Source organism: Marmota monax, unplaced genomic scaffold, assembly GCF_021218885.2.
Source record: "Marmota monax isolate L192 unplaced genomic scaffold, Marmota_monax_Labrador192_F-V1.1 WCK01_AAM20220418_F8-fsc00065, whole genome shotgun sequence".
In the NCBI taxonomy this organism is placed as follows: Eukaryota; Metazoa; Chordata; class Mammalia; order Rodentia; family Sciuridae; genus Marmota; species Marmota monax.
The window spans coordinates 2,272,627-2,289,307 of record NW_026694038.1 but is presented as its reverse complement, the minus strand read 5'-3'; the positions used below and the strand labels follow the sequence as shown (position 1 = coordinate 2,289,307).

At 33.2% G+C, this 16,681-nt stretch overlaps 1 protein-coding gene across 2 annotated transcripts in view; it reads right to left on the bottom strand.

Annotated features, from left to right (window-relative positions):
* Nucleotides 1-5,180: 5,180 nt before the first annotated feature.
* Nucleotides 5,181-16,681, bottom strand: part of Pclo (piccolo presynaptic cytomatrix protein) — a 427,177-nt gene continuing 415,676 nt past the window's right edge. For both annotated transcript variants that reach the window (XM_058585487.1, XM_046464212.2), the window contains 3 exons: nucleotides 11,150-11,284; nucleotides 10,553-10,698; nucleotides 5,181-9,869 (listed from right to left, as the gene is read on the bottom strand). In XM_058585487.1, the coding sequence (XP_058441470.1) occupies nucleotides 9,729-9,869; nucleotides 10,553-10,698; nucleotides 11,150-11,284 (422 nt within the window). In that variant the 3' untranslated portion in view covers nucleotides 5,181-9,728. The remainder of the gene's footprint in view (nucleotides 9,870-10,552; nucleotides 10,699-11,149; nucleotides 11,285-16,681) is intronic.

Genomic DNA, 16,681 nt, shown 5'->3' with positions numbered 1-16,681 from the left:
ATATTAAAAATTGATTCGGACCTTCTGGATATTTCACATATTAACATATTTATTTATAACATTGGTGACATTCTACTGATTTGGGCAGTACAAAGGACAAGAAAACAATAGGCTAGTATTTTAGAGGCCTTGCTCATACACATTTCAGAGACCTGTGATTTCATCTAAGTTTCTAGTGGTCAGGGACATTGGAGATATTTAGTACAAAGTAAAACACTTTGATATACCTTCTAACACCTGTCACAGAAATGGAAGCACAATGCCCAGCATATCTTTTGGGGTTCAGGTCAGAATGCATTGCTAACATACAAATAATGGCAAGGACCTAAATGTGAATGATATGGAAGGACATGAGGTTAGAATGAGTCCCAGAATAGAAAAGGATTCTGAAGCTGGTCTAAGTTGTGGTACAAGTGGCCCTACGACTTGGGCTATATAATCTGTCAGGTTTTATATTATAAATATCCTTAGTGGAAAAGATGGAAATGTAAGTTTTGGCAAACTCCAGTGAGAGAATTATAATATGTGCTATTGGGATTCTGGAGCAGGGCCAAGTTATCTGCAGTAGAGAAATGCTATTCCCTTTGAAAACCACCTCCTGGCATAAGACTTTACGATTGTATAGATGGAACTCTTGATTATAGGAAAAAAGGTGAACATGTGTCTGGAACTTCCCATAATGAGCTGGGTTCTCTTAGAACCACAATGTCATAACATCATCAGGATCAGTAGTGGCTATCATAAATTACAAGATGTACATTTGAGACCAAGTCTAAGCAATGGCCGAAGGTACAGACAAGTCACATGAGCAGGTGTTGCAGAACCCCTTGTCAATAGGCATGATTGTGTCAGTCCTCCTTCCGAGTGAATTTTCTATGACCAACTGAAGGAAGAGAAAACAAACAAACAAAAAACAAAAACAAGGTTGATTATGGATAAGTGTCAGCCAAAGGCCTGCATTAGATGGAACCCTTGGAGGTGTGGGCTGGCTGGAAATAAGAAGTCTGAAAATAATCAATAAGGAACAGAAGACAAAAGACAGAAAATAGTTTTAAAAGCAGGAGCATTGACGGCTGGAAGTTGGGTCTGATCCTAACAAATGGAAAAACCTGTGAATCCTTTATTTATAGTGAAACACACCAAATGAATTTATGATGAGGAGGGGGTTCTTCAAGGTAACCAAATGGCAAGAAGCTGTGAGGAATTGGCCCGGTCCTGGCCTTAATTGCTTGTGCAGTAATTCTTCCTCCTTCAGGCAGGGGCACCTCAAGGCTGTTAAGTGCACTGGTATCTCTTTCACCTAAGGCTAGAAGGCATCAAAATTCAAAGCTATTGAACTCATAAATTCCAAGACAATCATGGAATCAGCCCTATTAATAGCAGCCATCTGCAGGTGGATGTATCTTTTACACCTTTGTGTGGAAAGATAAGCAGATGCAGAGTTCAAAGCAATAATTTATTTGCCGCTCCCCAAAGATAAGGAGATTCAACCTATGAGTTCAAAGTGAAAATGGATTTCAGCAGTCAGTAGTATTAATTGCTAATCTATGGAGAAAGAAAATCTTCCTGATTAGTGGAGGTACAAATGGAGAACATGGTCATCCACTCTGTGGAAGGAGAAGTGGCCAGCGAGGATACATTCAGGTTCTGGACATATACTAATGGTTTAGGTCGCTGGTGAAGAATCTAGAAAGAAAAGACTAAAGGATAAGAAATAAAAAGGTCTAGGATAGCATGTTGAAGGACACCTGGGAGTTGAAATTGTGAAAATGTTTGAATCATAAGCTCATGCCTAACAGAAAGTAACCCCCAAAGAGATGCTGAACAATGAATTAGAGTAACACCGTCTAATAACACTAGCTACCTTTTTCATTAACACTCTAGAACTGGCATGAGGGGCATGCAAATGTAATGGCCCTGGCATAATTCTGGCACTTTTTAATCATGGGCAAAGACTAGATTATGCTTATGCTAATTGCTTATCTTTTAATTATCTCCCCCACAAAATTTTTTAATTTATCTTAATTATGGTTTACAGACCTAGATAATCTTCACGGTTTGTTTTTTTTCAAACCAGCAACAACAAAAAAATAAAATTTGAGAAAGTGGTTTGAAAAGTGATAGTGGGTTAAAAAAAAATTCCAAATTCCAAATTTGTCCCAGGTGTTTGCTTACAAATTTGATAGTGAAAATATTTCAGAAAATGTTAATAAGCCTGTACCAACTCTGGACACAATTTTTTTGATTGCTATTTTTATTAAGAAGAGATTGTAGATGTTACAGAACTCTTTCCATCCTTGACTCTAGATAATCTTATTCAAGATTTTCATAAGTTTATTGACAATAGCTCACTTTCAGGGTTTTTGTTTGTTTGTTTGTTTGTTTTTGTTTTGTTTTCACTTCAGATTCTAGATATCACACTAATGCCAGAGTACTAGTTAAATCAGCATTTCATGCTTTTTTCCCCTAATGTTATTGCCCTTAGATTCCTGCAAGTATTTTGTCACTTGGGCAATGATACTGTGATGATAAGGTATCAAAATTTTATCTGAGAATTTTTTTCTCTTCTCTCCTACTTATTCTTCAATTTGGCCATTTGCTGTGAAATATTTTTCTGTGTAAAATGTGTTTTGTGTAATAGTGATAATTTTAAATTAAATACATTCGCCAAAACATTTAATTACAAGAAATGTTTTCTCAGAATTTCTAAGGAAAAAGGCCTACTTGCCTAAGATTTGACTGAATGCTAGAATCAGGAAGGGAATCAGTTTTAGTGACATTTTATGGCTCTTCTTGTTTAGAATATTGAAACTCATGAAAGTCTTTTGCTATTATACCTGTGCCCATAGGCCTCAGTCATTCTTCTTGTTGCCTCTTTCCCATCACAGTTCCTGGCAAGCCATCTCTGTACTGTTCAGAAAGGGTGCCGTCCTTTGTTCTCTTAGTGTTTTCCCTGACTTCGAATTCACCTGGTATTTTCTTTCCAGAGGAAAGGATAGAGAAAAGGAAGTGTGTGTGTGTGTGTGTGTGTGTGTGTGTTAGGGATAGGGAGTGGGAATCAAAGAGTGATCAAGATGGCTTGAACAGTTCCCTCTGCTTGATCAAACCATGGACTGTCTTCTTTCAGACAATACACTTTTCCTTCTTCAAGCCTCAAGTCTACTTTATAACCCAGGAATGTCTTTCTCAAGTACCTTAGAACCATCCCTTTGAAAGGTAACCATCAAAGATAGCGCCCTGTCTCCCAGTCTCTGTGCATGGCGAATAGGAGCCTAACTTCAATGGAAGCTTTGCACTAAGTTGCAAAAAGTCATCCTGTTATGAGGAGGTACATTCTTTGTGGGAGAGGAGGAGAGCAAGATTTCCTTAGATCTTGAATTTAGCATTTAGTTATTTTCTTCCTTTCCCTTCTTCTCTTCTTCCCTTTCTATTCATGTTTTTAAAAATTCTATTTTGGCATATAACTGGTTTTATTTTTATAAAACTAACAATATTTACACTTTTCTCTCGTTGGGAAGAGTTAGTGCATCGTGAAGACAGATGTTCCTTACTTCTCCTCTAGGTTAAAGCTGTCTGAGAAATAAAATAATCCTTTAATTTAAACAATACTTATTAGGTACCTATTCTATTGCAGACACAATGTTAGAAAAGGAGTTTATAATGATTAGCAAAACAAACATGGTTCTTGTATTCCTGAAATTTATAATCTTGCATTAGTAAACCACTTATAATAAATAGATAGATAGATAGATAGATAGATAAAATGTATACTAAATGCTTTCTTTGAAATGCTTACAACAGCAGATTTGAGTAGCCCTCTTTAAGGCAGTATTTGAACCATTCAAAAGCTCTAAACAAGTGACAGTAAGAGTTCTTTGAATTTCACAGACAAAATAAAAAAAAACTGAATAAAATAAAACAAAAAAAATTAAATTCTCCTGCTTGACAGAATAAAGCCTGTCTCCACAACACAAAACTTTTCACTGCTAAAGCAGAAATGTCATCTGAACATCCAAGGGTCAGTATGAACTGATTAAAATAGCACACAGAAAAGGAAAGAAAATTGGCCAATTTTGCTAATAATCAGCTGTTGCCTCAGGATCAGCTCTCTTTTTTCAATGTTCAGGTACAATTATGAGTATACTGAAGAAAATGGTAACCCGTTTTTTGAAACATGAAGTATAGAGGCTCTTAAATATGTCTAGAAATATTTTACTTGCATTACTTTTCATTGATAAATGAAAGGTAGAATCAGATAGTACTCGATGAATCATTTAAAATATCAAATATATGGCAAGTTATACAATCTGATCCTAATACCTTATAAACCTGTCTTTAAAGGTCATCACCATTGTAAACTATGCTTGGAACAGTTTCTGCATTTCTAAAATAAATAACACATTTTCGCCACCACTTTGGCTCTCATTCTCTTAGTTAAACTGGTCAACTTTTTAGTTGCCTTCTGACTTGACTCACAGTCCCCTGTAATTTCACAAAATTGTCCAAGGACAACTTGTCTTTCTATCCTCTTATTTCATTTTAAAATATGTTTCTATTTCCCAGTTCTTTGTTCTTTCTCTTTATTTCCTTTCTTAAGTATTATATATTAGATGGTCAAGCAATTTAAGATCAAATCGTCCTGTGTCCTGCACTTTCTTGGACTTCAGTTTCTTTCTCTCTCTTTCTGTGTAATCCATCTGGTAAGACCCATTCTAACTAAGACTTACCGTGTCCTATTTGCGATCTGATGAATAGACTCCAAGTCCAGGGTGGAGAACATCAAAGATGAACCAAGCACTGAGCTATTTTCACTTTGTATTGTCACTAAACTCAAAGGGACCCCCAACATGCACAGAATCTTTCTCTTCCTGGCTACTTATTCTCCACTCTACCCCAGAACTGTTTTAAACCTCCTGTACTCCCTTCAAATACTTAATCCATTCTAAGCAGATAACTTCATTCCTTATTCCACTGAGAAAACTGTAGCCATCAGAAGGACTCTCTTTGAACCTCTTCATAAATGATCTAAAATCTATCTACATCTTTCAAATCATCTCCTTTCTTTTTGCTTTTTGTTTTATTAGAGTGGTAGTTTTAAACTTTGCTTTCACATTGACAATATTTACAAATGGGCATATGCCTGGGTCCCAAAATTCGTTGATAAACTGAAGACATCAAAGTTCACATTTTCAATATTTATTAGTAAGGCTGAGACAACAGCCTTTATACAGCACAATTTACATAAGTTATCAAGATACATCTTGTATACAATCACAAAACCAAGACATATTTTTACATAGAATAAAACTCAAGACAGATTTACAAGCATTTTTTAAATATAATTCTCATTTATTTTCAGGTCAGTTTATACCATCTTTAGTCCGAGAATTTGCATTTGTTCATTAGATTTCCCAGAGGGATTTGGGCAAACCAAAGGGGGGAAAAAAAAAAAAAAAAGAAAGAAAGAAAGAAAGAAAGAAAGAGAAAAGAATATTAGCAAATCACCAACACAGCATGCAACATAGTCACAAACAAGACATATCTCCAAGTACTTTGTTTTTTGTTTTGAAATTGACTTTATTAGGTTTTTAATTTTATCAGACAAGAAATTTTTTTAACATCATATGTGTTGTTAGGATATTAGCACACACATTAATCAGTAGTGGGAGCACCTGAGCACATCACCGAACAAATATATAGACACAATCAAATAATAATAATATTCACATGCTGAATGCCAAAAAATGAATATTTCAACTTCATCTATTTTACCAAATGTATAGTTATGTACAGGGTAATGAATTAAGAAAATGCTCTCAATCTACCTATCAGATCAGAGATTTGATTAAATGATTTTGGTTTAATGGGTAACTTTAATAATAACAACATGGGACATACAGAAAACATCAGTGTGTCTTATTCAATGAAAATCTGTTTCATTCATTCATTCTTGTATTATACCAAAGGCAAGAAATTATTAAAGAAACAGCTCATAATTATTCATTGAGCTACCTCTCATTTTCATTTCAAGCTCAAAAAGAGGGAAAATCACTTCTGTCACACATATATTTATAAACACATAGCTGTAGTTGGCTGATTTTAGAATATTAGACATTCTAGCAATGAAAATAAGTTTTTAAAAATATTGTTAGTTATGATTTAAATAATAAAGTAAAAAAATACTATAAACATCTTTATGATTTCTTGATGAAATGAAGCATTGATCAAATAATTCCTAATATTTTGGGCACATATAATATACAATTTATTTTACTTCACATCACCACCATTAGTATCACTATGCTACCACCACCATCGTCACGACCTTTCCTATAATAAGAATCAATATCAGCTGGTTACCAGCTATAATAATCCAACAATATGACTATTTTAATGTGTGTGATTCACAAAATTAATCTTATTGATATGCTGAAAATATGCATTTAATTAGTGTGATTTATTAAAATATGGGCAATATTAAGGAGTAAAAACAATTGCTACCCCTTTGTCTTGGGTATTATTCTTTCGAACCAAAATGGTAAACAAAGAGTTCATAGTCACAGAAAATTTCCCTAATCTTAAGTAAAAACAGGGAAAACACCAACTTCTTGCTACCAGTGGTTGTCTGTGTCTGTAATGACAGTTCTAGAGTCTCTGTCTTTTGTAAAAATTCTCTCTGTGCTTTTCCTCTACAGCTTATGTTTCTTTAGGACCAAATTTTCAAGTAACATACCACTTCAGTCTTTGATGACTCAATGAAATAGTGGAAAATTCTGATGCTTTTCAAGGTATAGGTGTTGTATTTGGACTAGTCACATATTAATTAGAGATTACAAACTGTTGCTATTAGGATAAAAAGAAGCTAATTCCAATAAAATTAAATAAAATAAAAAGTGGAAAATCATGTGCTGTGATATATACAAAAAAGTAAAAAATACCAAGAGCCCTATATGAAATTAAAAAAGAAATAGTTTAGTTGTAAGAAGGGTAATCAACACCATTCAGAAGAAATGCATTCATATAAGGATCAGTGTTGCATAGAATAATTCCAGTACAACCTAGGAGTTTGGTCAGTTGCAAACTTGGCACGCTGGCAGGATCTTATGCTCTCTGAAGGGGAATGCTGGTGCATGAAAAGAAGCCCTGTCATTGACCTTCTTGATTGATCTTATCACTAGTTTCTTGGAATGGAGGGGCACCTAGAATAGAAAGGCTCTTATTCTTTCAGGTTAAATAGCTATTAAGGGATGATCTTTGTTTTAATTGGCCCTCCATTTGTATTATTCCAAAAGAAATTGCAACTGCAATGAAGTAAGCTAACTGGTTATACAACCTCTCATGCATACCTCTGGATGAAAGTGGCTGGAGAAGAGAACAAAGGTGAGCCAGGGTATCCTTTTAAGAGCAAACAGCAGAGCCTTATTATGTCAGAAGGAGATCTTCCTGGACCTTTTTCTTCCCCAATTATGACTGATGATTACAGGCTTCCCCAAGTGCTAGCTTCTGCTGGAAATATCCATGGCAACTATCAGCAGATCTAGTAATCTCTAAAAATAAAATCCTAGCAATATCATATCTTTGATGATTTACCTCCTCTATGCTCACTTTAGAGTAGTATTAATGGTCAATGTTATTATACTATCAGACAAGGGGGATTAAAAAATATAGAGAAGAAAAGTGATGGTCATGTTAGGTTGGGAAAAGTGAATTTGTATTTCTTTATGAGTATTATAAAGATATATAGCCTGGGATATATATTACAAATTCTTTAGTTTTAGTGTTTTATATTACTCTCTAATTGAAAGTAATTTCTCTCTAAAAATGAGAAAATTTGACATCCAACCAACACTTTGGTACTCATTTCCTCTAATTAAACCACTAAAACCTCACCTTGAAATAGCAGCTTTTAAGTTCAAAATGCTCTGAGAAGTAATTAAAATTTATTTTGGTCAGGACATGGAAATAAGATGAGATCAATATAATTTATTTAATTTAGTATAATAAAACAAATAATTTTTAATTAATTCTTCCATATTTTTAAATGAATATTCATATTTTAAATAAAAAATGAGTTTGGGAACAAATTTACTGCTTTTATCTATTGCAATGCTTACCATTGGTTTGGAGGACTTTTCTCACATACAAAATTTGAGAATTAAGAAGCTACATAACAATTATTCTTCACTTCTGTGTAAGATTATATTTGGAAATGTGCTTTCATTTTTCATAGATCTCTTCATTGAATCATCCCAACATCCCAATGAGGAGGGCTAGGAATGTATCATTATTATTACCTACAATTTAAAAAACTGGGTTAAACTGAGTTTAAGTGACATTTTCAAAGTGACATGTACAAGGTCAGTAGCAGAATCTAGACAGAAGCCAGGGTTCTAATCTCAGTTGAGTGTATTTTCTGCAAATCCACATTACTTCCTTTGTCAATGTGGTGGGTTGATGGAGAAGAGGATGCTTCACTTTAATAACTTAAACCTTGGTTGTGTCATTGTATATTATTAAAATAGCTCAAAGTATGTTTTAATCTCAAATGTTGACTTTTTCACATTTTCCCCACATTGATGAACTTGATCACTATGATATTGTCGCTAATAGAGAAAAAGAGAGTACTTGAGAGAACTTGAGTTTGATGTGAGAGTTATTATTGTACAATCAGTTAATGACTTCATGAAAAAAAATTATGGATAACAAGAAATTATACTAATTTAATTAATTAATTAAATCAAATTAATATGATTTGTTTGCCAGAGGAAGAATTTTCTAACAATATGTTACTCAAGAAAAAGGAAAATGCAGGTTAATACATTTATATGCAATACCACAAAGAACTGATCATGCTTCCTAGGACATACCAATTTAATCTAGGCCCTTTGTTATGTAGATGGAAATGCCTTGGCTTAATGATAAATTATGGAGATTTTGATATTTTCAACCAGAGTTCCAATATTTTGTGGGTCAACTTTCTTCTTTATTAACCATTCATGGTTTTATTTCTAGATAAATGTAATTTCATGTCTACCTAGTATTATCTTCACTCTCTATATTTCAAATTCTATTAAAACAAATGTGCTTTAACCATAAGGATTCCAAAACTGGTCTTGTATATCCCTGTAACATTTACAAAGGGAAAACCTGTACGATATGGCCTAAAAGCCAAGATTTCTGTATCTCCTGTTCCATCTTCCCTACGAACACAGCCACCTCATGTCCAGTCCTGTACACATATTATAGATGTATCTTATATCAGGATCTCAAAACAGCAAGTTGCCTGAGAACACTAAGAAGAAGGCTTTTTGACAACAGAGATTCATTATTTCAGTTCTTTCAACCAAGGTTTCTTTGCATAAAGAATTGCATCTGTGCTGCATTTGGAAGCCAAGTCAATCTTTGAGGCTGTCTTTAGTTACAGCTCACTCTACTCAAAGATTTTTGCCTTAAGTATCCAAAATGTCTCTCATGGTTTATCTTCACAGTCATGGGAAATCCAAGGTCTCAGAGCTCTACTTTTGTGGGTTGGTTATCAACATGTAAACTTTCTCATGTGTCTTTTTCTGTGTCCCACAGCAGTAAATTTACAAGGCTTTAACATGCTTTTCGTCTGTTGTTCCCACTTCATGTTTGCCTCTGAAAATAGCTCAGTACAATAGTATCTGACTATAACGTTGATTTGAGGCTATGTAGATCCATTTTATACCCTGAGCAGACACTTTTCTTCAATGTGGTTGTGTAGGACTGACCAAAAGTTTGTGCCAGTTGACTATTCTTTTTCTAAGATCCACTTTGTCAAGCCAGATACAGGCTTCACCAATCAAGGTCTTTTTCATAAACTTCCCTCCATTGGAGAAAAGCAAAATCTATAAAAAAAAAAATAGTCAAAATTACATACTTATCCGGGATCACCAGTAAAAGCATGACATTTATATTTAAAAAATGTGGAGTATGGTGATAGATGGAGAGGAATGACAAAGGAGCTTTGAAGTGGAGAAAAAATATGAGCAAAGATTGGAAGCTTAGCCTGATTTGAAAAGATTCTGGAGTGACTGGAGTATTGAGTGAGTGGAAAAGTATACAAGGAGCTATGACTAAATCAATACAACTGAAATTCACCTTGAAGGACTCTGAATGACTAAAGAAAAATGGCAACCCAACTAGTGTTTTTAAATGATAACTCAGGTAAACAGTGTGATAAAATGAATTAAAGGAATAAAACATCAATGACAATTTGGCCATATAAACTACCAAAGTAATGTGAATAACAAAGATGGGAGATAAAGAGGATTAATGGCAGTAACATGGAAGTATGGGGAATCAATGTAAAATTAACAGAATGGCCAGAGTAGAAAAGAACTGGCAGATGACTGGATGAAGTGAGTGGGCTACAAAAGTATAAATAGTTTTGGGGGAGATGCTTCTAAGGATTTATCATTTTCTCAAGTGTCATATAGTATATGATAAGTAAATAAATATTTAAAAATCAAATAGAAAATGGATAAATAAAACATGAATGAAATTTTAAAAATAGTAACTATAGAGTTACCTGAAGAGAATGTCCAGCAGGACTGAGGCTAAATCTAAAAGTTTCATTAAATGAAGGCTCTCGATCATGTCTACATACTCTTGTTTTTTTCTTGATCACCTTTTTTTGGGTAGAGATGTTCATGACATATATTTTCACATATAAATCTGAAAATAAGATTCCATCCCAGTAAGTTTCCATAAACCAGATAATTTTCTACTGAAAGAACTATAATTTCATGCTGAGAGTTCTACCTATATTTTACACAAAGGCAATAAATGGTGTATAATTTGTTTCAGACAACATAAAGTGATTAAAAACATACCAACTTCTTATCAACTTGGATTTGTTTTCTTGTTGATTAATAAATATAATTGTCTAATTTGTGTGCTGAAGAATCTAACCAAAAACTAGGAAAAAATTGACCTATACAACAGAATTTTTTTTCATATCTATATATCTATATCTATCTATCTATATATATATAATATATATTCTTTGATGTATATAATTGTGGTCAGTATACTGATTACATTTGAATTAGTGTTTCCTATAACATTTAAGACATATCCCAAATAAATTTCTAGATATATTTACCATTGTCATAAGATTACTTACCTGGTAAATGATCAGGAGACTTAAATTTGTAGGTAATATTTCTGCACTGGAGAATTTCAACTATCAATTGTTCACCATCTGTTTTCATTTCCTTTTTCAATGCAATTTTGATTTCTCCCATTACCTGTGTTTTAACTGAAAGAATTTAATAAAAAGTTGAGGAACATGTAATGCCATTTATTAAATATTAGTTCAATGCATTAATTTATTGAATGCTTATCAAATGCTAAATACCTTATTGAGTTCTATGGATATACAGATGAATAAAACACAGTCCAAACTCTTAAGGAGTAAATAGTCCAATCAAGAGATGGATAAATTAGACAGCTACTTATAACAATGTATGTTTAATATAATGATGGGCTAGTAACAAAGGAGGTATGAGGACGATAAGTAGATGTGTTATTCAGATGTAGATTTTTAAGAAAAAGAGTAACAGATGAGACTATAGGAAGAAAAACATACATAACAGAATTCTAATATAATTTATAGGAAATAATAATAAGTCATGGAAATTCAAGAAGTTGCTTGCCAGCAATTGCTTATTACCAGGCTTGCTGCAGAACATTCACTAACACAACTAAACATGATTGTACATTATTACTACTACTTCCTGTTTCCTTAGTAAAATAAATAGCTAGCAAGAATATGTAATAATATTGTCTAAAGCAAGATATGATGAATGATCTAAATGGCAATCAATGCATTTTCTTCTAGTGTTCTATCTTGAGTCTTACATGCTGGAAGAAGCCATTCATACTAGGTCCAATCCTTTATTACTCCACTCATTATTTATTAATTCATATATTCATCCACAGACTCTTGTGACAACAAATATTTTATTTGCCATCCTACACTGTGCTGAGCATTCTACTACAGAGAAAGAACACAAGAAAATTAAACCATAACCAATCACATGCATGGTTATTGGTTTCATGACTTTTTCATCTCCTGGGAGACAAATACTAATCAGATTATTTCCATGATAAATGTATGATTAGAAAGAAACAAAAGGCTCTGAAGTACAAGAGCATGATTTCAAGAGAGTCTTAAACAAAGCAACACTTGCCTAGGAAGTACTGCCTGAGCTGAAACCAGAATGAGAAAGAATTATCCAAGTGAAATCGATGATGAAGGACATTCTTATACAGAGGAGGAATGGTGTTTTCACAAATGGAAATATTATATGGGAAATGAAGGCCCATGTGATACTAAAATATTTTTAACTGAGGTCATATCGTTGACTTGATTTTTATCTTTAGAACACAGAAATCTCTTGATGGTCTAAACATGACTGTCAATTATTTGTTCCCAAGCATTTTGGTCAGGATTTATTTATACTCTTAAAAAAAATTGAAGATTTTCAGAGAACTTCATCTATGTGGATTATATCTGTTGACATTAGAAACCTTAAATTTCTCATTTTAAATAAAAAATGTGAACATATTTAAAAATTAATTAATTCAGTTAAAATGAAAATAATGTATCTGTAATTGTTTTAGTGAAAATTAACAAATTTTCTAAAATAAAAAATGTTATTTTTTTCAAATTGCACAAATGCTTGACTGATAGAGAACAGATAGATTCTAATGCCTGTGTCTACATTAAGTCAAGAGCAATATGTTATTTTAGTAGGAGTATATCTGAAATCCAGTCTCAGATATTTAGTTGAAAAGGGGAAAGATATTTTACTGTCTTTATCAGACAATTGTGGATATTTTTTGTTAGAAAACTAAAACTTTTACAAGAGGTAGTTTCCTAGGATGAGGGGCAATGAGGAATCTGAAACCAAATCAATGAACTTTCTGAACTATTATTTTAAAATCCATCATTTCATACTGCTCTTCGAACAGATCTGATTTTTTTTTTTTATTTTGCTTTTAGTTTTGTGGTCTTACACATACAAGGGAAGTGCTCTATCACTGAGTTTTATATCCCTAGTACTTCTTATTTTTTTATTTTGAGACAGGGCCTTGCTAAGTTGCCCTGGCTGACCTGGAACTTGCCATTCTCCTCCCTCAGCCTTTGTGAGTAGCTGGGTTTAGAGTGTGTGTCACCATGCCCAGTTGAACAGATCTTTTGACTCTGCCTAAGATGATAATAAATATGTCAGTCTAATTTATGTGTTGAAAAAATATTGAGTTAAAAACTAGGAAAATTTGGTTCATATGCTACAAATCAATCAATTTTGTTTGTATTTCATGATATATTAGATGTATAGATCAAATTTTAGTTAGCATTTTTGTTTGGTTAATAAAGCAAAGCCTAATTTTATGCTATATATAAAAAACAAAATTCCAGTTTTGTTCTAGACTGTCAAAAATGCAGAGACTGGTACATATGTCAGCCATATTCAGGTCAAAATGGAGTGAACAAGAAGAAAAACTCTGTGTAAAACCAAAAATCTAGAAATCATAATGAAGATACAATAATTATGAATGTCTATGAGTCATTTATGTAATTTGCACATTCTTGACAGATAGGAAAGTACAAATATCATCTAATATATTTATTAGAACCTGCAGGTAAGAATCCAGTTCTGTGTACTAAATATTTTAAATAAAACTTAGCAAGCCCATTCCAATGATCTGTTCTTTTCAAAAGGACCTTCACAGGAGAATAGTCTCCAAAATAAAAAAAGAAAAAATAGGACAGGTCTTAAAATCTCTTTCTTTTAACATCTAGAGAAATTGGGGGAGGGGGGGAAGAAAGGAAAAAATTAAAAATGTAGGAAAGTGTTAAGCAGTAGCAACCAAAGAATAAGTTATAGTTTGCTGCCAGAAGACCTAAAAATTGGTGTTTAGGAGCAGAAGGCTGATTCTAATACAGCTTAGCAGCATTCCTGAACACATCATATGTCACAGGAGCTTCCCAGAAAAAGAGAAAGGGTTAACAAAATCCTGAGAATTATCACTAAATCCTCTATTACCAAGAGGTAGATGAACAGTGAGCGCAGACTGTTGAGGAAGAGTCAAGCTTAACTGCTTAACTGCTAAGAGGCCAGCAGTTTTTACACATCACAAGGAAGTTATGAGAGGCTCAGTAGATTAAAACAAAACAAAATGAAAAAACCAGACAGGGTTCCCTACAACTGGTGTTCCAAGATGAATCACAGGAGTGTGCAAATCTTAGTGTCTTTTTGTTAGGATTAAGATACTCCTGTGTTTACTCTGGTGAACATAGGCAAAAAAACATTCAACCATTCAAATCCCCAAAAGGAACAAAACCTAGTCAACTAGGTTTGTAAATACACTTATCAGGTAACTTTAACTCTTTGCTCTAAAGGGATATAAAAGTAGATAAAAATAACACTCATCTTTCAAACCACACCTGGAATAGAGGGAAAAAGAGGATTCTATAGAAAGGGAGGGAGTCATGGAAGTGTCCTTCCCCAAATTTGGACCCAACAGAACTTGTGGACAGAATTAATAAATTAATAACACTAATAAGCATGAGGGTTTTTTTTTTTTTTTTTGGAGAAATTCACTTTTATAGGTCATAGTCTACTTGTATGCCTAAAATCCCAGTACACTCACCAGTGAAATTTGTTGTTGCTTTCCACCTTCTCACTCAGGGAGAAAGGTGAATTAAAAACTTGTTAAAGTTCCCAAGTCATCACATTGCCTGTTTCTTTCTTGGGAGTTTAACTTCACATGCTTCACAGTGTGATACCTGTGAAATTTTTGATGAGTTGCTCTCGGGTCAAAGATTTTTCTGGCTTGTACTTCCATATTTCTCCTGAAGGAAGAGGATGTGCTCACTGAAATTATCTGAAAGCTGTGGATGTGCTAATGGTGGTTCATCATATCTATCATATCTTCTATTTTATACCATCTGGAAGCCCCTGTCTTTTGAGGCAGATGCTTTTTGGTGGAGACTGAAACTTCTGTAACCATGTCTCCACATGGTGGGCAGCAGCTCATGATCTGTTTGACTTTGAACCCAAAAGTGTATCTCACACCCAGAGGATGTGCGCTGATGTTTTAGAATAAAGAGCAAATGGTGGTTGAGAAATGCTCTCACCAACTTCCAGGTCTCTTGATATCCTGAACCCTGTGTTTCTTTGGTGGTATTAAAAGAATAGGAATTATAAGTTAAAAGAAAAGATTTTGAATGTTTCACTATGTGTTTGTGTGTGTGTGTGTGCGTGCGCGAGCACACGCGTGCATGCACACATACATATATACACACATACCATAAATATTTAAGGAGATAGAAATGTTTAACTTGATTTGAACACTACAAAACAGATACAAGTACCAATATACCACCTATACCACTTAGTACCCCAGAAACTTGTGCAATTTTTATGTGTCAATTTTTAGAAAATAATAAAAGTAATACTACTCTAGAGTAGATATTTATCCTGGAGGGTGGAACAAACCTAGAAATTAAGACTAGAAAGAGGGAGAAAAGGAAGAAAGGGGGAGGAATATTTGAGAAATGAGATAGCAAAATAATGATGGGGATTATAAAGTTAAATACACAACCAATCTCATTTTTAAAGTATTAATGCATTCAAAACATCAGGGGATGAAATTAAACAATACAAAAATGAGTATTACTGGGCTGGAGTTGTGGCTCAGTGATAGGGCATTTGCCTGGCCCATGTGAGGCAATGGGCTCAATTCTCAGCACAACATAAAAATAAATAAAGGTATTGTGTTAAATAAATATACACTACTGTCACAGAGGAAAGGCTTAAGATAATATAAAGAAAATATATAAAGATAACAAGTTAGGAAACAATAATATACATATAGAACAGAAAGATCAGATTCAATATAAACAGTCTCTCAGAAAATGTAAATTTGATAGAAAGCAACATCTATTTTAAAATATAGAAGTCTTTCTCCAAAATAACAGAAAAGTAGATCTATGCATAGAAAGAGCATCCATATACTTGGAAATTTTGATAAGTTGACATATTGACATAGCCAATATAATGCTATACTTCACAGATACAGAAAATATTCTTTAAAAAAATCCATGAGGAAAAGGGAACATTGATATATAAAATAAACATTTAAAAATATGTATGAGAATATGAATATTAATAGACTAAATGACTATTTGATAACATAACACAAGGAGTGACAGAAAGAAGGAAGAAGATGGAAAGGCAGAGAGGAAAACTTGAAGATGAAATCCAGGCAAGCAATCAAATAATGGAAGAGGAAATTGGAAGAAAGTGGAAGAGAATTGATCTACTTATGTTTTAATGTAGATAATCAATAGAATTTAAAATTGAAACATAGTATTAAAAATCACAAGCCCTCAATATTCAAATATTTAATTTGTTTCTTAAGTAATAAATTTTTTCTTGAACTAATAGGTTAAAATATTTATTGAAATTAACTCATTTTTACTTTGATTTATTCTTTGTTAAATTTAAAAATGATATAATCATTTTTTTGGACAAAGAGCATACAAATTTAATTCCATTTTAACAAAATTGAGTCCTATTATCTCTTTTGCTAGCTGAAGTGTCCCAACTGATGTAATTGTCAGCTTGTCTTACTTTTTTGTTTT